Raw genomic sequence first — 23238 nt, 5'->3', positions numbered from 1 at the left:
CCCCACCCCTTTTTTAAATTTTTTTTATTTTATAATTTTTAGCCCTCTTGGCCACCTGAACCTGCAAGTACAACAATTTTTAGTAACGCTCCTTAATCCAATCCCACATTTTCCTTTTCTGATGTCGTGCAAAATGATGTAAAAAAAAATGTGTTCTCCTGAGACTGATTAGCATTTTTTCATTGATGGACTGTTTCACATGATGTCCGTAACCGGAAGGACACGCCCAAAGGACGGCCAACTGGAACAGCTGCGGAATGACGACATTATTGGATGGGTCACTGCCGGAAGTCTCACTCCATTCACGTCTCGCCCTGGCCACAAAGACCAGGCCTGTCTCCTCCGCTCCCCACCTGAAAGATACAGCAACATCGGCCCCAACGGGGCCAGAAATATCTGATGCACGGCACGACCAATCTCACCTGAGGTGTCCCCAATCAGCCGGTGACCATCATGCTGGTCTGTAGGTCTGGCCTCGGCCTCAAGTAAGGACAGTTCCTGACAAGTAAATTTTGTCCCGCATGTAACTCTGTAATCCCCTCTACGAAGAACCTACCCTTGCGTTAAGTGAGTAATTTTCATAAAAACAGCGCCACCGCCAACTTAACTGAAATTAACCTCAAGTATCACCGCTGTGGTGCCGTATATTATGGAAAAGTCTTAACAATACAACATAATTTTGCCCTATCCTGGACTGGGTGTGTGTTATCTATTCGTGCACCCAATGTGAATATTAAAACTGCGGAGCACATGAGCAGGCTAAAGCAACAACTATATCTTAATCTGTTTTCATGGAACCTAACTTAGAATATCTTATATCTCCCTCCTTGTTGAGGAGAAACTCCGGGATGGGCGTGATGAGACGCTATTTGAAGCATTCTCCGGCCTTGTGGTCACACAGGTCACATGTCACCTCAAACCTGTGGAGAGAACTGGAGGAGTGGCACTTGCCAGTGAGAAGGGGTAAATTACCTCCCTTCTGAAACGTTCAGTTTTGCATAAATTTTGTGTAATAACGTCAATCAATCATTCACTTGATGCTTGAATTTGATTAGTCCAATCTGTCTCCAATAACAATTTGAAAATCAGTACTTGGGAGTGCAATAGGGATTCAGGTTGATCAGACCTGTCCGCCCATTGCTTCCTTCGTGCTGTTAGGGCTTGCCGGTGCCCTTCATCAGGTTTCTTTCCTGAGGCCCGTCCCTTAAACATTCACTCAAACCACTTAGACGTACAAACACTTTTTCTGTCACACTTTCATTCACCAAAAAGATACTTTCCAATTCCACACAGAGACCCCTCCCTCGGCGCTAATTTAGCCTCAATTTAGCCAGCGTATGCCAAAGTTTACCACTGTGCGTTTGTGAATTTTCCCATTCAGTCTCCGTGAAATCGTTTCTCCTGTTCCTCCTGGACGTAGCTGACGATCCTGCACCTGTGACGTCAAACAGCTCATAGATGCGGATGTTAGTCTGGTATTTCTGGAATGCTGTCTTGTCCCTTAAAAGTTGTCATGTCAGGGCTGGTGTCGCATAGTCATAAAACATCTGTCGTCCACCTTTGTTACATTTGATACACATCAGTTAATAAATCAGCTGCCGAACTATTTAATCACACTTTATACTTAGCAAACTTCTCATCAATTGCTAGACATCTCCTGATCTAAAGATTTTCTTTGAACATGATCATAAAATGTTTCAATTAAAACCTATCCCCAAAACCTAATCCTTTTGTGTCATGGTCCGTTTTGTCCTGTCATGTTTTTGTTTTGTGTTTGCCCAGCTGGAGTGGGGGCGTTTCCTTCCAGCGCTTGTTCCTGTTCATGTCGTCATGGCTGGAGAGATGCGGCCAAAAGACGCGCCGTATCAAAGGGCGCAGTCCCAGGTGAGGGTGCTATTTCTGTATTTGATACATAGATAGAACGCACCGTATCATTGGGCGCAAACAGAACCAAGCAACCGAGCAGTCGCGCTAGCTGCTCAGTCGCGCTCACGTGTTTTTAAAATGGCAGCGGGAGTTCTGTGGTATTTTATTTTAGCTCTTAACAACGTGCTGAAGTTGTCCTTATCCAAAAATGCACCAAGTCCCTTTCTTCTCTATCCAAGATAAACAGAGGGACAGTTCTCCACTAAACACGAGAGTCATTATCAGTCTGCCTCGCCGTCTCGCTGCGGCGCAGCCCCTCAGATGGGATGCCGACACAATGCCGGCGTGAGCAAGTCACTAATCAACAAACGATGTGCGGTCACGGAGTTACATCAAAACTAAAACTATCACCCCAAATCAACTGAATAGCATAATAGTGTAGGCCCAGCAAAATTACACCTCCCAGATTACCATACACTAGCTTAGTTAACATGCATGCACACTAAAACAGAAAATAGCACGGCTAGCGTGGCTAGCTGTTTTTAAAAAGGCAACAGGAGCAAAACTGAGTTTGGTTGTATTTTATTTAACAATTTACTCACATTAATATTGATCAGTCATCCACAAATCCTTCAAAATCAGATTCTTCCGTATCAGATACAAACAGTTGGGCAAGTTCTCCCACAAACACGCCAGGTTCCCTCTCGTCATTGTCCAATTCTGTGTCGCTGCTGAGCGGCTCCTCGGATGTAATGCCGGCTTTCGCGAAAGCTCTTACAATAGAGCTAGCAGACACGTTCGTCCAAGCAGCTACAATCCACTCGCAAATTGTGGCATAACTTGCTCTTCGCTGTCTCCCAGTCTTTGTGAAGCTGTGTTCGCCCTCCGCCATCCATCGCTCCCACGCAGCACGCAACTTCACTTTGAACGCCCTGTTTATACTAATGTCGAGTGGTTGGAGTTCCTTTGTCAAGCCTCCCGGGATGATGGCAAGCTCTGAGTTCATATGCGTGACTTGGTTTTTCACAGCGGCTGTCAGATGGGTACGCATGGAGTCAGACCAACAGCGACGGTGACGCGTGGAAAAAACCACCGGGTCTCTTTACGTACACCTCACTCAGCCCCTCTCTCATTTTGTCCTCGTCCATCCAGCCCTTTTGATTGGCCTTGATGATAACGCCGGCAGGAAACTTCTCTTTAGGCAGCGTCTTCCGCTTAAAAATCGCCATAGGTGGCAATTTTTGTCCGTTAGCATGGCAAGCTAGCACAACAGTAAAAGCCGACTTCTCGTGTCCCGTTGTGCGGATTGCTACCGTGCTGACCCCCTTCTTCTCCACAGTGCGGCTCGCCGGGATGTCGAAAGTTAGCGGCACCTCGTCCATGTTGGTGATGTGGCTGGGCTGGATACGTTTGTCGGTAATCTTTTTGCTGCAGTAAGAGCGGAAGGCGACCATCTTCTCCTTGTAATCCTCTGGGAGTTGCTGCGCGACGGTCGTCTTTGCCCGGATGGATAGATGGCGCCGTTTCATAAAACGAAAACACCAAGACGCCCCTCCTTGGAAATGTTCGATGTTCAATTCGCCAGCAAGCGTTACTGCCTTCTGTCGAATGGTGATGGTAGATACGCTTCTCCCAGCTGTTCTGTGAGCAGCAATCCATTGCTCGAGCTGGTCTTCCAACACGGGCCATCTTGCCTTGCTTACACGAAAACTCAGTGTAGTTTTCTTGACTTGCGAACCATGGATTCGTTGATTTTTAATTCCCTCGCAGCTGCTCGATTCCCATGAACATTTGCGTAGCTGATAGCTTGCAGCTTGAACTGTGCTTCGTAAGAGTGTCTCTTCATTGATGCCATTTTTGCTGATTAATTGCCTGAGCAACGTGTTGCACCTGGTATACAAAGAGGCATCGGGGCTGCTTTGCACTGGGGGGGTGCCTTTGCATTGTCATTCACGCCCATCTCCCCTCTCATATCCGCCTGTTGTCGTTCACGCCCATCGTTCCCCTCTCACGCCCCCTGCTGTCGTTAGCCACGCCCGCCTTCTCTCTCTATATAAGCGGTGTGCATGCAGTAAATGTTTGCGGTCAGCCCAGCAGTGCACTTGTTGCACTTGGTCCACATAATGGGCGCTCCACCTCAAAAGGCGCCCTGGCTTTCTTGGACGAGTTTCAGGACTTTAAAGTGCGCCTGATGACTGCGAAAATAAGGTAATCCAATGTATAAAAAATATAATATAGCATTAAAAAAAATATTTGGTATATTTGACAAAATGATACGTTTTTTCCGAAGTGAGATCCTGCTTAGCAACAAACCCCAAACGCTTGATAGAGCTCAATCTAGAAAGTGGTTTTAGCAAGTCAGAAATTTATTCAGAAAGTGAAATATTCAATGTATGTGAGGGCATATTTAAAGAGTTTGAGTTATGTTCAATGAACCATACATATACGAGCCAGCCAAACACAGCGAGAAAACCAGCACTGATTCCAGTCGCCATCAAGTTGCCAACTCCTGACATTCCAAAACCTTTGAGAGAAACTGAGACTATTTGCGTTTCTCTTTCTGGTTCTTTTTATAGTTCAACTTCTAGTTCAGTTTTTCACCTTTTCACACAGTGTCATGAAAGCCAGTTGATCAAGTGGAACAAGTGATTTTATTGATGATTGTGGAAGGCAACGATTTCATAAGCAGAGTTTCTTCTCACACCTTTTCCATTAAGTACGATTAAAAAGAAAACTGAAAAGCATAATGTTAACAAATGTTGTTCCAGGCAAAGGCAATTAATTTCATTTACATGTTTGATGTAAACACACAAAAAACTCATCATCACTCAGACACAATGGTTCTTCTGACACTGATCACATTGGCTTAATGTCAATAAAAAAGCTTTGCAAAATTCAATATAACATATTTGATTCAAAATCACATTTACATCTTACCACAAAGAGTCAGTTCCTTCAGTTTTTTGTTGTCTTTTTTTAAGCTTCAAGGATCGCTGCAATTCTCACCAGCACAATTGTGACTCTCAGCACCATTTTTAGAAAATAATTTTTAGCACAAACCCTGCAACTGAATGGCTTGTCTCCAGTGTGTGTTCTTGTGTGGCTCGTTAAATACGACTTACGATAGAAACTCTTTCCACAAACTGAGCAGGAAAAGGGTTTTTCGCCACCGTGCGTTCTTGCGTGCCTTGTTAAAGTTGATTTTTGAGTGAAACTTTTCCTACAAACTGAGCAGGAAAAAGGTTTTTCTCCACGATGGGTTCTTGCGTGTTCTGTTAAATGTGCCTTTTGAGAGAAGCATTTTCCACAAACTGAGCAAGAAAAAGGTTTTTCTCCACTGTGCGTTCTTGTGTGGATTGTTATCTCAAACTTTCGAGAGAAGCTTTTGCCACAAACTGAGCAAGAAAAAGGTTTTTCTCCAGTGTGCGTTCTTGTGTGCCTTACTAAATGAGACTTTCGAGAGAAGCATTTGCCACAAACTGAGCATGAAAAGGGTTTTTCTCCACTGTGTGTTCTTGTGTGCCTTACTAGAGACTTTTGAGTGAAGCATTTACCGCAAATTGAGCAGGAAAGAGGTTTTTCTCCACTGCGTCTTCTTGTGTGGATTGTTACATCAAACTTTCGAGAGAAGCTTTTGCCACAAACTGAGCATGAAAAGGGTTTTTCTCCACTGTGTGTTCTTGTGTGCCGTTTTAAAGACAACTTTGAAGTTGATGATTTCCCACACTGAGAACATACCCAATTGTCAGCGTGACATGCCCTTTCACCTTTGCCATGCCCATCATCATCATTAGTATCATCATCGTCAAGAGCATCTGATAATGTGTCCTCACTATGTGCTTGTGATGGCCCCCAGTGGTTTGCATCACCTTCTGTTGTCATGTGATGAATAGAGCTGTGGCTTGGAGGCTCCGCCCCTCTGTTGTCCTCACGCTCACCCTTGTTTTCATCTTCACTCTTTATAGGGAAAACGTTCAGTGGTGACTTGTTGATCTCCTCCTCCTCCTCCTCCTTTTTGATGTGAGTCAAGTCTGGCTCCTCTTTCACGGAACGGAGATTGTATTCACTGACGTCTGCAGGACACAAAAAGACAAATTTGGTTTGGTCAAGTCAAAGGTCAGGCGGCGACTTTGTCTTATATTGTTTCTACCGTGCTACCTTGACTTGTGCCTGCCGCATACGGAGCAATGCGTGCGACCCCGATTTGGACCGGACCATGGGGACATTTCACAAAATTACGTCAGACGCAGTAAACCTCCCTTTCCTAGCAGCACAACAGTGATAAAAGAAGCATTTAAAAAGGAAGCACGCTGCGGCTAATGCCCGATTTCATTCCTGACATGGTCACAGATGTTTCCGGAAGCGAGCTGAAGTTAGCACACACAGGCTATTGTGTGCGTCTGATGGAACACCTGTTGTGGGACCCTAACATATTGATGGGGGCCATCGCAACATGTCATTAATAGAATAGAAATCCTTTTCGAGAAATATGTTTACAAGTATTTCTTTTTGCATTTCGAGATAGTTTCATCGTGGGTACTTTTTGCTTCCATTATAATCTGGATACCAAAAAGAATTAAAGGGGCCCTGGCATCATAGTCACTATTTATTGCATGATTTACGTTTGTTTTGTTTTTTTTTCCCCAAAATGACTTTTAGCCTGCTAGTACGTTCCAACATTCCCCTTTTTACTAAAATTTCTCTTTCTAAATACAATTTAAAACAAAATTAGGTTTGAAGAGACAAAATCCCTACACATAAGCATTAAGCAACAACACTTTCACTCTGACTTTCATGTTGACATATTTGAATTATGACTGTATACAGTGAACCCCCGGTTATCGCGGTTAATGGGGACCGAGACCACCCGCGAAAACTGAAAATCCGCGAAGTAGCGTCGCACCTTCAAAAAAAAAAAAAAAACACCGTATATAAATACTTCTATATCTATATATATATATAAATATATATATATATATATATAGGTGCGAAGTAGCAGCACACCTTCAAAAATGCTTAAAAAATATATATATATATATATATTTCTACACACTGGTAGCGAGAGAGAGAGTGAAATTCATGTTATAACAAAAAAAATTATTATTAAAACTTATTATTTTTTTATTCCCCAGCCATTATTTTTGTATTTATTCAATTACTTCTTTTTGTATTTATTTAATTACTTCGACTTTTACCTGGTGGTACGCCGTCCGGTGTGCCCTGTGAATGTTATGATCCTCCAGCAGAACTGGAGGATGGAACAGGACTCTCCAAACGCAGACCCGGGAAAAAAGGTGGTGATACAAAGATATTTATTACAATCACAATATAGTCAGTGTAATCAGCGCGTCTTGCAGCAGCTGACGAGACGATCGCTGGAGGAACGCCCACACAGCTGAAAAAACAAAAACACGCGGCATGACAGGCACAGATCATGACAGTGAAATGATAGGTGGCATTCTTCATTTATTTATTTATTCATTCATAACTGACAGCCTCGCTCTCCGCCGGTGCCCGGGCGGAAGGTGCTCCTATTCGGCTTACTGTGACGCGAGCATGCCCTTCTCCTTGGGAGCTTCCATTCGGTTAAACTTAGGGGCCGTTTGGCACCGCCCGTGCCCGGGGAAGGTGCTCATCTACGGCTTAACTGCCACGCACGCCGGCCGGAGCTCTGATACGGTCCGAACCGCGCGAAACGTCGCCATCAATTGTGTCCGGGGGAACCTGCTCTCCTTCGTCTACTCTCTTCTTCGTCCACTCTCCTCTTCGGCGCACGCCGGCCGTCTAACCGCTTCAGCGCCCCCTTGTGCCGCTCGGCGAAACTACAATGCCCCCGAATATTTTTTAGACCCGCGAAGCACTGAACCCGCAAAAGGTGAACCGCGAAGTAGCGGGGTTTCACTGTATATTAAATTAAAAATATTATAAGAGTTCCCTGAATTATTTTGGAACTGCAATGATGCTTAACTGCCACAGGGTGTCAGTAATGAGTAACAAAGTAACACAAGACCTCCCACTGATACATCATCATTGTCATTTGGATAAATTACCAGGAACTTTGAGTTGTGGGGGAGTGGCAAACCACCTGAGCCACAGGAACTTTATTACCAGGAACTAAATGTTCCTGTGCTTGTTGGTAGAAAAGGGGGTTGTGACGTTCTCCCTTTTTAAGCCGATAGTAAGCCAAAGATGCAGACGCATTCCTTGCAGCATGCGCTTGTTCACCGATGAGATCCGTGCAACCCTGGATGGATGCATTCAATGTATTTTAAATGTTTGGATGAGGTGAAACTCCGCACATGTGCACAAAACAGTGCAGGGCCACCCGAGGTTCTTTGACTCTCACCCGACCAAGACAGTACAAAGTTAATAAATAAAAAAGACAGATACGTATTTCATTTTTAAAAAGAAAAACTTAATATTTTGTGTTTTATCCACTAAAATTGATCAACCGCCATTGACGTTTTCGCGGCAGTGTGCACATTTTTAGAGTCCGGCGGAATTCCTTTTGTAAGGAATTGCTTGAACAAAATATAAAAACCAGAAAATGTTATTTTGTTATTTTAAATGTAAATTTTATACTGGGGAAAAACATGGAGTTCACCCCCCACTATTGGTTATTCTTTGGCATATATTTTCTGCACTGATTACATTTGACATGAACAATCGCTCAGCAGACCTGCAAGTAAAAGGCAATATTTAAAAATAAAACGGCAATAACCTTGAACACATTTCCCCAAACAAATTAATGTTGTGATGCATATTCCTAATGAAAGAAAGTCGTTCTATACAAAGCAAATGAGAGTTAGACGTGTACAAACCTGCTTTGAGTGGCACAACACGAGGCTGTTTACTAACTTCACCCAGCAGTTGAAGATGTTGCTCGTTTTCTTCTTTTATTCCACAAAGTTCCTCTTTGTACTTGGGTGTCGTTCTTTCACACATTTTCAAATGATAATTCCAAAAAATCCGCACTTGATCTCTGCTTGGCTATGAGTCATGTGCCTCTTTTCGTTAGCGGCTAGCTACCTAACAAGCTAGGCTAACTACACCGAAAAGCATCAACACGCGAAGATTGAGGTTATCGGGACACAAAAACTTAATGAATTATGTCGTAGTCCTTTAGAGTAGCACTGGACATCCTTTGAGAAAATTACAGTCAGTTCCACACTAAATCAGAAGAATTTAGCGGGGGGTGTTTTTGTTCCGGTGTGGACGGGTCGGTGGATGTGGTCGAGGTCCTTCGGAGGCTGCGCGCTTGCTAATGACGTCATGATTTAAACACGTGTTTTTCAAATATATTTCTTTGCCTCTGTGTTTGTTTTTACACCTGGCTGTTCTCTTTTAATATATATTCTATGTAATATTTTAATTCGGTTGATAAAAAAATGTAACAAAATAACTAAAATAACGCCACAAAAGCGCGTCAGTTCCGACGTCACTTCCGCCTATTTCCCGAGAAACCGCTGCTGGAACAGCAGTGGGACGTTTACGTTTCTCCGACCGAACTTGCAACGATGCTGTGGTTCACTCGGGCTGCAGGATTGTATGAATATAATGTCGGCATATACTAGCAGTGCTTCTCAATTATTTCACGCCCGCCCCTACCAAGAAGAAAAAGATTCGCGCCCCCCCACCACCAATTTTTTTCTGTCTTTGTATATTGAGATTAGATTGTCAATATAATATCCCTTAACTAACCTACATTGATAAGAAATTTAATTTCGAGAACTATTATCGTGAGGATCTCGAAGCTCAGTACTCTGTTGTGCAAATATTGATGAGATGACAAATATTTGTCATTTCATTATCCTCACCGCTTATCCTGAACAGGGTCGCGGGAGGGTGCTGGAGCCTATCCCAGCTGACTTCGGGCGAAAGGCCCACTACACCCTGAACTGGTCGCCAGCCAGTCACAGGACGGACATAGACACCGTCACTGAGAGGGAACTGAACCCACGTTGCCTGCACACAACTCAGGCGAGTGTACCACTACACGATCAGTGACATGATAAATATTTACTAATACGTTTTTTGCCAAAATCTTTTGTAAATGTAGCCATAATTGGGCATGGATTTAATTTATTTGTTCCTTGTTAGTTATTTATATGTATAGTTAATTTATGAAGTTAAGTAATTTACATATTAGTATTTGCATTTAATTCTATACATAGTATTGCATTGTTTGGAGGACACGCCCTTGCCTTCCGTTTCCCTTTAAATACTTCCCGGTTTTGGCCCCACACGTGTATAGATGATCAACTGGTTTGACCCTGCGGTCACTTCAGCAAAACTTTATTAAGAATAGAGACAAGGAGGACAAATTATCACCTCAACAATTCACCCTTCAATTCCCTCTTTTGCGGCAGCAGCCAACGAGGTATTTTTTTCGTTTCTATATTGTTTCAGTATGTGACATTAGTTACTTTGTTGTTTTTATGAATGTATTGTCAATTGTATTATTTATTTGTGTACAGTTTTCACGGTGTGATGGAGTAAGACGCCTTCATTAAACCAGTTACAAAAAGAAACCCATTTGTGTTTGTCGTGCCTGCGGAGGGAGTTTCAGTGAAAACTCGACAGTGAAAATGCGTCTGTTTCACCAACGCAAGTGGACAGAAGATGGCCGCCTACGATGACGTCGTCACGTCAACGGCAAGAAGTGAACGCTAAACTCAATTCGCATTTCACACACAAGCAAGACGGTTGCATCGGAGCTACAGTTACAGGAAGAAGCCACAAGAAGCTTGGACTGTTGTTAAGAAACTAATCCAAGGAAAGGGCGATTTTTGTAATTGTGCTATTTAGTTAGTGTGTGAGTAAAGTGTGGGTTGATTGTATAATAATTACAAATAACCACTAGGGATCAATATTTTACATGGTTTACATTGATTGGGAGTATTATATTGACTGTTCAATATGTGCACCGATTCCAAGTTAAAGTAAGACTGCATATCTGGAAACTAATCTTAATACAAATGATGATCCTACACAAGAAAGAGACCTTCTCCTTCTCAGAGCTGAATATAATAAATTGTCGGCTGATAGAGTAGCTAATAGTCTTTTGTGGTTGAGTAGGGCCTATTATGATCAAGGCGAGAAAGCGGGTAAGTTGTTATCTTGGCAAGTTAAAAAAAGACATACCGACAGAGCTATCAAGAGCATTACAACCTCATTGGGAAATATATCTATGGATCCATTGGAAATTAATGATACCTTTAGAGAATATTATCAATTTCTGTATAAATCCGACATGTCAAAAACACCAGAAGATCAAAATGAATTCCTGGATCAGTATCAGTTTAAAATATTACCAGATGAATTTAAAAAAGAACTTGATAGCGATTTAGAAATTGAAGAAATTTCTGAAGCCATTCAAAGTACAAAAAGTGGCAAAACTGGTGGAAATGATGGACTGCCCATTGAATTTTATAAAACTTTTAAAGAAAAGTTACTTACCCCTTTATTGAATATGTATAATGGCTCACTTCAAAGTGGGATACTCCCGCCCTCCTTACGTCTGGCGATTATAACACTCATTTTGAAACCGGGAAAGCCCCCAATGGAATGTTCATCTTTTAGACCAATAAGTTTAATGAACTGTGATACTAAAATATTGTGCAAATTATTGGCTAAGAGGTTGGAAAAACACATACCATATTTGGTACATCATGATCAAAATGGTTTTGTACAGAAGCGTCAGGGATTTCATAATATACGAGGGGTCTTGAATATAATACATGAAAAGTACAATACTAAGGATATGGCATTGCTGTCTCTAGATGCCAGACAGGCCTTTGATAGAATAGAATGGCCATATCTATTTAGTTTACTGCCGAGATATGGACTTGGTGCTAACTTTCTCAGATGGGTAAAACTGCTATATACTGGCCCGATGGCTAGTATATTAACAAATAACATTGCTTCAAAGCCAATCACTCTAGAACGATCTACTAGACAAGGATGCCCTCTATCACCAATGTTGTTCATTCTTGCCATAGAGCCCTTTGCGATGGCGGTTAGAACGCATACGAGTATAGAAGGGATTAATTTAGGGGGGCAGGAACATAAAATATCATTATATGCTGATGATGTCATTCTTTTTTTAACAAACTTACACAATAGCGTCCCAAGTCTTATTAGCTATATAGACATATTTGGAAAATTATCTGGTTATGATATCAATTACTCAAAATCATCAATACTATTTCTAAATAAGGAAGAAAGGACAAACCCAACCGTAAAAACACCTTTTAATAACGCAAAAGAAGGATTTCTTTACCTCGGGGTGCAAATAACACCTTCAATTAAAACAGTGGTCCCTTCCAACTATGACCCTTTGATTGCAGAGATGAAGGAAACGCTGGATCGTTGGATGACTTTGCCTATATCAATAATTGGACGGATTAAATTGATAAAAATTAATATACTACCAAAGTTTTTATATTTATTTCAGTCAATTCCACTGCAATTGTCAAATGCATTCTTTATTAAGATTAACAAAACCTTTAGCACATTCATTTGGAGTAGTAAAAAACCCCGGTTGAGATTGCGACTACTCTACCTCCCATATGAACGAGGAGGACAACGGTTTCCGAATTTAAAATGGTATTATTGGGCTGCGCAATTGCGATCTATGGTGTTTTATTTTACAAATGAGACAAATCCATCATGGCTGTCTATCGAACAAGCCTCAGTGTCACTTCCCCTAAAGCTCTACTTATACTCAGCAAACCATAAAACCCTAAAAAAGGAGACTAAAAACCCGTTTGTGAAAAACTCTATTGATATCTGGTATAAAGCACATCATCATATTAAAGACACTCCTCTAATTTCACGTTTTACCCCTTTGAGGGGTAACTTAAATTTTGTGCCTGGCAGGGCAGATGGGGGTTTTAGGATATGGACAGAAAAGGGTATTGCAAGTGTGGGTGATTTATATAATAACGGTATATTGCTTACATTTGAAGAACTTGTACATAAATATCAAATTCATAAAAAGCATTTCTTTAAATATCTGCAACTCAAACATTTCATATCTGCAAAATACGAAACGATCAACATAGAACCTCCCCTTTCAAATTTGGAACGTCTGACACTTTCACACAGTGATGATAAAGGTTTAATTTCTGTGTATTACAACCTTTTGGTAACCCATGATGATGAATCCTCTATTGATAGATTACAGGCATGGAATTCTGATTTTGAGGAGGCTGTAACAGAGGAAGAATGGCATAGGGCATGCCTTAAAGCCCAGAAACAAACAGTTAATACTAGAATGAGACTATTACAGTATAAATGGCTGATGAGAACATACATTACACCTGTAAAACTGAACTCATGGTCTCCTGTTATACCAGACACCTGTATTAAATATGTAGAGGGACGGGGTTCCCTCTTCCATTGCGTTTGGGAATGTCCGAAATTGCAAAAATATTGGAGAGGAGTAGGACAGACATTGTCAACTAGAGTTGGAATTAACATACCTCATGTTGTGAAACTTTTTGTGCTGGGCATCTACCCCAAATACTTTGTGGCTTGCACAAACATAACTACTTTGATTGACTTTGGATTGCTACAGGTCAGGAGACTCATTGCATTATACTGGAAAAAAACGGACGCACCTTCACTGGATCACTGGATAAAAGAACTGACAAACAATATGGCAATGGAAAAACTGACGTATGTCATGAGAGGGAGAGCAGAGGAGTTTGAGGAAATGTGAAAACCTTTACAAAACTTTGTGGGCCAGTGGGGTGCTCAACCACCCACTGTGCTGCCTGTTTTATTTTATTTACTTTTTTGTTTATTTTCTGATGTTGTTGTCATGTGTATAATGTGTGAAAAAGTAATAAAAATATTGTAAAAAAAAAAAAAAAGCTGTTGCTTTATGTTATTTACAAAGAATTTTTGTTTAAAATCCCCCTGGCTATTCTTTTTGTCTTTTCTATATTATGTACGTATTAATAACTGTGTTTGGTTTGCTAATATTAATAACGTTTTTTTTTTTTTACAAAAAACATATGAGTAAATATTTATCATCTCATCAATATTTGCACAACAGAGTACAGAGTTTCGAGATCCTCACTATAATAGTTCTCAAAATTATATTTCTTATCAATTTAGCTTAGTTAAGGGATATTTTATTGACAATCTAACATCAATATACAAAGACAGAAAAAAAATGGTGGTGGGGGGGCGCGAATCTTCTTTCTTCTTGGTAGGGGCGGGCGTGAAATAATTGAGAAGCGCTGCTAGTATATGCAGGCATTATATTCACACAATTTTCAGCCCAAGTGAAACACAGAATTGTTGCAAGTTCGGGAGAAGAAACTTAAACGCCCCACTGCTGGAGCAGCAGCGGTTTCTCGGGGCATAGGCGGAAGTGACGTCAGAGCTGTCTCGCCAATGTGGCGTGAATTTCGTTATTTTGTTAATTTTTTAATCAACCGATTTAAAGTATTATATAAAATATATATTAGAACTGAACAGCCAGGTGTAAAAACAAACACAGAGGCAAAGAGATATATTTGAAAAATACGTGCTTAAAGCATGACGTCATAAGCAAGCGCGCAGCTTTCGAAGGACCTCGACCACATCCACCGACCCGTCCACACCGAAATAAAAACAACCACCGCTAAATTCTTCTGATTTAGTGTGGAACTGACTGTAATTTTCTCAAAGGATGTCCAGTGCTACTCTAAAGGACTACGACATAATTCATTAAGTTTTTGTGTCCCGATAACCTCATCTTCGCGCGTTGATGCTTTTCTGCGTAGTTAGCTTAGCTTGTTAGCTAGCTAGCCGCTAACAAAAGAGGCACATGACTCTACGTCAAGCAGAGATCGGAATTATTGGAATTATCATTTGAAAATGTGTCAAAGAACGACACCAAAGTACAAAGAGGAACTTTGTGGAATAAAAGAAGAGAACGAGCAACATCTTCAACTGCTGGACGAAGGTTGCAAGCAGCCTTGTGTTGTGCTACACAAAGCAGGTTTGTACACGTCTTACTCTCATTTGCTTTGTAAAGAACGACTTTCTATCGTTAAAAATATACATAACAACATTAAGTTGTTTGGGGGAAATCGTTCAAGGTCATTGCCGTTTTATTTTTAAATATTGCCTTTTACTTGCCGGTTTGCTGAACATTTGTTTATGCCAAATGAAATCAGTGCAGAAAATATATGCCAAAGAATAACCATTAGTGGGGGGGTCAACTCCGTGTTTTTTTTCCCCCATTTTAAAATTCGAACTGATTATTTAACATTTTACTTATTCCGGTTTTTAAATGTTGTTAAAGAAATTAAGTTTGTCATGTCATCATGTTTCAAAACTATGCTGACAGATGTAGTGTATTTTTATTTCCACTGTTGGAGTTGAGCCACCGAGAAAATGAGAAACATTTAGTAAATGAATCTTAAAAGCTAAACTTACTCCAATGCGTGTTCGTTTTTTGTACTCAAGAAGAATAGGGTCAAATAAAGACTTGACAACAACTGAATAGAGTTCCAATATTTAGTTTCTTCAATTTCTGGCGTTCAGGAAATAGTACAAATACAGAGATCTGGGCGGCTTTTTCTTAATCTGACGAGAAACTGTACTCAGACGAGTACTATCGAAAAATGGCGCGCCGATCTCAGCCCAGCCTCACATTTTCTAGGAGGTTTTTTATGTCAAGGGTCATGTAGGTTGAATCGGTCGTCCTTGCTCCTTCCCCCGGCCCGTCCACGTTCCAGGTCCAAGGCTGACCTTCTCAGGCAGGCGGCAGTCTCTCCGTCTCTCCTGCTCACATTCCCCTGTATTCTTGTCAGTGTACAGATTGTGTGGTGTATGTTTTCCCAGATCAAATTATGTTTTTTGGTGTTCTTGATAGTGTCCCTGTGACGTCCTCCCCTGCCCAACTTGATATGTTTGTATCTTCTATGGCCTATGTGGAGAATGTGCTTTGAAGTATTTGTCCATGAAGTGTGATCTGGTTTGTCATCAGTTTGACCTGAGCAGACTGAATCTGTTTGTTCTGAATGAGAGTGTGGGTCATGAAAATACTGTGTGCAAGTTTGAGGTCTTGCATTTAAACTAAGTCATATAAATTAAGCATATGAATGGATCAGTAAACACCATGACTACAATCCCAGTCAATCTTATCGATGCACTGTACTTCTACTTTCATTTGATAAATGGTTTTTGTTTAATCAATATTCAGTAAATATGAACCAGCAATCGTAATACAATCCTTCAATATTCATGTCAGGTGTGGCCATTCCCGATAAGAAGGGAAGGCCGGAGAGAGGGGACACCTTTCCCTTTTTGGGGAGACTTCTTTTGACATCAGCACGTGACAAAAATAACCAAAATGGCTGTGTCAGAGAATTTTTTTCCATCACCAATTCTGCCATGCTCGGCGACCTGTCCGGAGGGAAGCTGAGCCAGACCCACACATCAACAACAAAATATACCACATTTTTGGCGTCACAAAGAGGATTCTTGCTCCATTGAGGGTCTCAGGGTGCTGGGGCGCAGGCGTTCAACAGCCGGCCGGCTGAACTTTAGGTGAGATGCTTTTACTCACAATGGGTGTTGTGCGCCTGTGTCCAAGCGGTCGGGGCTTTTGGGGTCGTTAAAGAGGGCTTGTGCATGTGGGTCTGCTGGCTGATTGGTCATGGAAAATGTCCCTGTGTTAGTTTCAATTATTGTTTAAACAAGAGGCCTCTATCATGACTGATTAAGACATTAAAAGATGTCAAAGTAACCGCACTGTGAAAGAACATACGGAAATGTATAAAAAAATAAATAAATAAATGAAAAAAAATGATGATAGGAACTAAGTAAATGGGGACTAGTGCGGGAGAAATGTGCAGAAGATAAAGAAAAGAAAGGTCTAGTGGTTAAAGAGATGAGAAATAAGAAGTTTAAAACTATAGCTATAGACAACATAGTCGTGAATAAGCTCAGTTTGAGCACAGACCCTGGCCAGGGTGTAAATTTTAGCAGGAAAATTATGAGCTGAAAATAGAAATAATGAAGAGAAGCACACTTCCACGAATCGTATTGGGCACTTTGTGGCATGGAACACAGTAAGGATCGAGGCGTACCGTTGTGTGGAGGGCCCGACGGTTTCGCTGGTACGTAGCAAGAGATGCGCTGTTCAGATACGTACCCTGTGATTACTCGTGTTCTGGTCGGATAATTCTGTCAGGGTCTTGCCAGCGAAACGCTGGGAAGAAGGTGGCAGGACTCTCCAAACGCGGACACAGGAAAATCAGTTTAACAAAGAGTGTTTATTGATTCACAATAGTGGAAGTCCAATCATCAATTAAGGCAAATATATCGATCTTAGCATTACATCCGTCGATAAATCAGGAGAAAACACAAAGCGCTGGCGGATAAAAGCTCACACCAGGAAGGAGATAAACGACGGAACGAAAAGCGCTTGCACCGGCAAGGAAAAGGAAAAACGATCAACATAAATAGCTTGCCAAAAGGGCAAGAGGGAAAACCAATTGGAGAAAACGAGGAACAAAAAGAGACCGAGCAATAGCTGGCAAAACGTGGAACACAGAGATAGCAAGAGCAAAAATGCATGAACAAGAGAACAATCGATACCAGGGTCATGAACGTGAGCAGTGCAGGAAAATTATCCGACGCCGGGCAGTCAGTGTAGGTGGCTTAAATAGTGTGTGTAATTAGTCAGTGGATGGATGTCAGGTGCGGCGCCGGTGGGCTGGTCTCCCGCTCGTGATGACGCGGGCGGAGTCGGTCGTCGGAGGAGACGCCCCTGCTCAGCTGAGAAACATAAACAAAAGTGCACATGGCAGGGAGGTGACGAAAACAACAACAAAACAGGCGTGACCGGCACGGGTCACGACAACCGGGGGAAGCAGTTAATCCAGCAGCCGACGCATGCAGCTCCCATTGCGTCTGCTCTTTCCGTTTCCGCTGCTCCTGGGCCAGGTTCTGGTGACAGTGCCACAGCAGGTTTGTTGTCCGCACCTGCCGGTCAACAAGGTCACTTAACAGAAGTAGGGGTGGTTATAGACATGGGTTGTGAGTGGGACGTGCTTTTGCTGTGGGTTGTGGGGTTACTGGGTGATGAGCGATCCAAACCGAGCCACTTCCTGAAATGTGTCAGCCTGTGGTCCAGCGCCATGCCTGACACAAAGAGCTCCTCTAGCACGGGGGCGCCATCGCTACCCCCTCCTCCGACAACGCTTCTATGGCTTCCAAACGCACAGTTGACGCCTCAACCCGATTGGGACCCCATTCCACGATAGGGGTGCCCGCGGAGCCTCAGCATTCAGGGACCGGCAGGTCTTGGCATTCCGGTGACGATTGATGGACAACAGTTTTTGATGGTGGAACAAGATATTCCACGCTTTGCAAGTTCCTTCTGCATATCCCAGTGAGCAACAACACTGTCACCCTTGTGGGACTCTTGAGATTGGCCGAGTCACTGCCATGGACCGAACCCGCACCTGTGAAACACTGGAATTCAAGTGGGACTGAATTTCCAGAAGGGACTGAATTTGACTGTGCACTTCCGCCGGGGGAAGCATATGTTGTCCTCCGTTCCAGTCGACTGGGCAGCTCTGAGACCAGGGTCTCCATCCTCCCGCGGGTGGTACGTCCTGTTCCTGCTCTGGTTTGCCCGGTGAAGCCGCCTCCACCCCTTCAAACCACCAATTGGTCCTTTGCACTGAACACTCAGTTCTTATGATTTGGTTTTTCAGGATGCATTCACCCAATTCCGAGGGTCAGAAGTGCATCTTGCATTAGGATTATGTATTTGTGATGTCTACCGGTGCTGCCTCGCATGTGTGCCTTGCCCCAGAGCAGAGGAAACGGTATGAATTGTCTCTGTTCGCTGAGCCACAAATCACATTAACTATCGGTGCGCATCATCATACTAAAGATTTAGGCCCATTGGTGAAGACGGTTGGCAGATTTAATTTTAGATGTAGAATACTCCATGTCACAAGCAGGGTGTGGTGTTTCAGCACCCATTCCGAATTCTTCTCTCATGGAACATTTTCCGAGTTTCTCGACACTATGGTAGACAGTGAATGGGTCACTCTGAAGCGAAAGCTCTGTTTGCGTCTCTGCCAGAGGGGGTTGTGGACCCGGGGTCTGACTGATGTTGTGCTCTGCTCCACAGCTTGTCCAATTTGTTTTTGCTATATCTGAGCCTCCCCCATTTGACAGAGTTAATGCCGGTACAACCTGGCGGACTGCTCCTCGCAAGTGACAAAGACAATCTTGGCTTGTCTCGTTTTTGACAAAAACTCTGACATATCTTGTTCAAGCAATTCCTTATGGAAAGAGTCAACCTGACTCTAAAAACTGTGCACACTGCGGCATAAAGATCAATGGCGGTTGATGAATTTTAGTGGATAAAGCACAAAGGATTAAGTTTTTTTGAATAAATCAAGTACGTATTGGTCTTATTTATGAAATTTTTACTGGCTCTGTCAATGAACCTCCGGTGGCTCTGCACTGTTTTGTGCACGTGTGCATCGTTTCACCTCATCCAAACATTTAAAATACATTGAATGCATCCATCCAGGGTTGCACGGATCTCATCAGTGAACAAGCGCATGCTGCAAGGAATGCATCTGCATCTTTGGCTTACTATGGGCTTAAAAAGGGAGAACGTCACAACCTCCTTTTCTACCAACAAGTCCAGGAACATTTAGTTCCTGGTCATAAAGTTCCTGTGGCCCAGGTGGTTTGCATCACCCCCACAACTCATAGTTCCTGGTAATTTATCCAAATGACAATCATGATGTATCAGTGGAAGGTCTTGTTACTTTGTTACTCATTACTGACACCCTCTGGCTGTTATACATCATTGCGGTTACAAAATAATTCAGTGAACTCATAATATTTTGGTGTATCTTAGACGAATTTGAATACATATTGGATAACTTTAATATATACAGTCATTATTCAAATATGTCAACACGAAAGTCAGAGTGAAAGTGTTTTTGCTTAATGCTTATGTGTAAGAACTTTTACTCTTCAAACGTAATCTTGTTTTAAAATTTATTTAGAAACAGAAATTTTATAAAAATAAAAAGGGTAATGTCAGAACGTACTAGCAGGATAAATGTCATTTTGGGTAAAAAAACAAACGTAAATCATACAATAAATAGCGACTCTGATTCCAGGGCCCCTTTAATTTGTTTTGGGATCCAGATTATCATGAAAGCAAAAAGTACCCACGATGAAACTATCTATAAATGCAAAAAGAAATACTTGAAAACGTATTTTGCTTGAAGGATTCCTATTTTATCAATGACATTAGGTTGCGATGGCCCCCAGTGACCCCCCATTAATAAGTTAGGGTCCCACAACAGGTGTTCCATCAGACGCACACAATAGCCTGTGTGTGCTGACTTCAGCTCGCTTCCAGAAACGTCTGGGACGATGTCAGGAATGAAATCGGGCATCAGCCGCAACGTGCTTCCTTTTTAAATGCTCGTTTATCACAGCTGTGCTGCTCTAGGGAGGTTTACATCGTAGGACGTAATTTATTGAAATGCCCCCATGGTTTGGTCCAAGTCGGGGTCGCACGCATTGTTCCGTGTGCGGCAGGCACCAGTCAAGGTAGTACGGTAGAAACAATATAAGACAAAGTCGACGCACAAGGTTTGACTTGACCAAACCAAATTTGTCTTTTTGTGTCCGACAGACGTCAGTGAAAACGATGTCCGTTCTGTGAAAGAGGAGCCAGACTTGACTCACATCAAAAAGGAGGAGGAAGAGAAGGAGATCAACAAGTCACCACTGAACGTTGTCCATATAAAGACTGAAAATGAAAACAAGGATGAGAGTGAGGACAACAGAGGGGCGGAGCCTCCAAGCAGCAGCTCAAGTCATCACGTGACAACAGAAGGTGATGAAGACCACTGGGGGCCATCACAAGCACATAATGAGGACACATTAGACGCTCATGACGATGGTGATACTAATGATGATGATAATGGGCAAGCTAAAGGTGAAAGGGCATGTCACACTGACTCATTCACTTCAAAGCTGTCTTTAAAACCGCACACGAGAACACACAGTGGAGAAAAAACATTTTCTTGCTCGGTTTGTGGCAAAAGCTTCTCTCGAAAGTTTCATTTAACAATCCACACAAGAACACATAGTGGAGAAACATCTTTTTCCTGCTCAGTTTGTGGAAAATGCTTCTCTCGAAAGGCAAATTTAGTAAGGCACACAAGAACGCACAGTGGAGAAAAACCTTTTTCCTGCTCAGTTTGTGGAAAATGCTTCTCTCGAAAGGCAAATTTAACACAACATACAAGAACACACAGTGGAGAAAAACCTTTTTCCTGCTCAGTTTGTGGCAAGAGTTTCTATCGAAAGGCAAATTTAACACAACATACAAGAACACACAGTGGAGAAAAACCTTTTTCCTGCTCAGTTTGTGGCAAGAGTTTCTCTCGAAGGTCTCAATTAATAATTCACTCAAGAACACACAGTGGTGAAAAATCTTTTTCCTGCTCTGTTTGTGGAAAATGCTTCTCTCAAAAGGCAGGTTTAACATATCACACAAGAAAGCACAGTGGAGAAAAACCTTTTTCATGCTCAGTTTGTGGCAAGAGTTACTCTGACAAGTCTAATTTAACAAGCCACACAAGAACACACAGTGGTGAAAAACCTTTTTCTTGCTCTGTTTGTGGAAAATGCTTCTCTCAAAAGGCAGGTTTAACATATCACGCAAGAAAGCACAGTGGAGAAAAACCTTTTTCATGCTCGGTTTGTGGCAAAAGTTTCTCTGACAAGTCTATTTTAACAAGGCACACAAGAACACACAGTGGTGAAAAACCTTTTTCTTGCTCGGTTTGTGGCAAAAGCTTCCTGCATAAGTCGCATTTAACAATCCACAAAAGATCACACACTGGAGAAAAACCTTTTTCCTGCTCAGTTTGTGGAAAATGCTTCTCAAAAAAGACATATTTAACAGAACACACAAGAACACACAGTGGTGAAAAACCTTTTTCCTGCTCAGTTTGTGCCAAGAGTTTCTCTCAAAAGGGGCATTTACGACGCCACACAAGAACACACAGTGGAGAAAAAACTTTTTCCTGCTCAGTTTGTGCCAAGAGGTTCTCTCGAAAGTCGTATTTACAAAGCCACACAAGAACACACAGTGGAGACAAGCCATTCTAAAAAAAATTGTCACTAAAAAGGGAGCTGAGAGACACGATTGTGCTGGCGAGAATTACAGCGATCCTTGAAGATTAAAAAAAGAAAAAAAAAAATGAAAGACCCGACTCTTTGTGGTAAGATGTAAATGTGATTTTCAATAAAATATGATGAAATTGAATTTTGCAAAGCTCTTTTATTGAGATCAGTGCCAGAAGAACCACTGTCTGAGTGGTGATGATTTTTTTGTGTGTTTACTTCAAACATGTAAATAAAATTTATTGCTTTTGCCTGGTACAACATTTTTTAACATTATGCTTTTCAGTTGTCTTTTTAGTGGTACTTAATGGAAAAGGTGTCAGAAGAAACAGTGCTTATGAAATCGGTGCCTTCCACAATCATCAATAAAATCACTTGTTCCACTTGCTCAACTCGCCTTCATTACGCTGTGAAAAGGTGAAAAACAGAACTCGAAGTTGAACTATAAAAAGAACCAGAAAGAGAAACACGAATAGTCTCGGTTTCTCTTTCTAGGTTGAGCTCTATCAAGTGTTTGGGGTTTGTTGCTAAGCAGAATCTCACTTCAGAAAAACTATAATTTTGTCAAATATGCAAAATACTTTTTATATTATATTTTTTATACTTTGGATTGCTTATATAATGCAATCGGGAAATATTGAAATGTAAAATTAGCAACGACATACAGACTTAATGCAATTAATAAGAAATATAGAAACATTTTATAAATATTAGAGATAATAGAATTACGCTTTCTTAATTATTCATGACGTCATAACCACGCCTACAGAATTACGCTTTTGTCGAACTTGTCCCCGCCTACAGAATTACGCTTTTGTCCAAAATGGCCGCTATCCCCGCCCCCTGTGTTCAAAACTATCCAATCTCCAGCCACCTATTTAAAAATATTTACATATTCCCTGCCCTTGAAGCGTTAATACCACGCCTACAGAATTACGCTTTTGTCGAAGATGTCCCCGCCTACAGAATTACACTTCTATCAATATCAATGTGTTCCCCACGGGCGTGGGCGTGTGTGTGTGGGTGTGTGTGTGTGTGTGCGTGCGTGGGCCAAGCCCCCCTCCCCCTGAATGCCCTTTCTAGTAAAAACAATGTGTCCCCTACGTGCGTGTGGGCCAAGCCCCCCTCCCAAACTGTATGCTTCTTATGTTAAAAACAATGTGTTCCCTGCGTGCGTGT

General features: G+C 41.9%; 1 protein-coding gene across 1 annotated transcript; it reads left to right on the top strand.

The window, feature by feature from the left end:
- The first annotated feature begins 12437 nt into the window (after positions 1-12437).
- Positions 12438-22044, top strand: LOC148341921 (uncharacterized). The gene is made up of 2 exons (XM_088287994.1): positions 12438-12456; positions 20591-22044. Exons 1-2 carry the CDS (start codon positions 12438-12440, stop codon positions 22042-22044), a joined length of 1473 nt encoding a protein of 490 aa, XP_088144120.1.
- Positions 22045-23238: the final 1194 nt, after the last annotated feature.

Source organism: Idiotropiscis lumnitzeri, chromosome 2, assembly GCF_059441095.1.
Source record: "Idiotropiscis lumnitzeri isolate Australia: NSW breed Sydney's pygmy pipehorse chromosome 2, RoL_Ilum_1.0, whole genome shotgun sequence".
Classification (NCBI taxonomy): domain Eukaryota; kingdom Metazoa; phylum Chordata; class Actinopteri; order Syngnathiformes; family Syngnathidae; genus Idiotropiscis; species Idiotropiscis lumnitzeri.
This window is presented reverse-complemented; position numbering and strand designations above follow the sequence as displayed.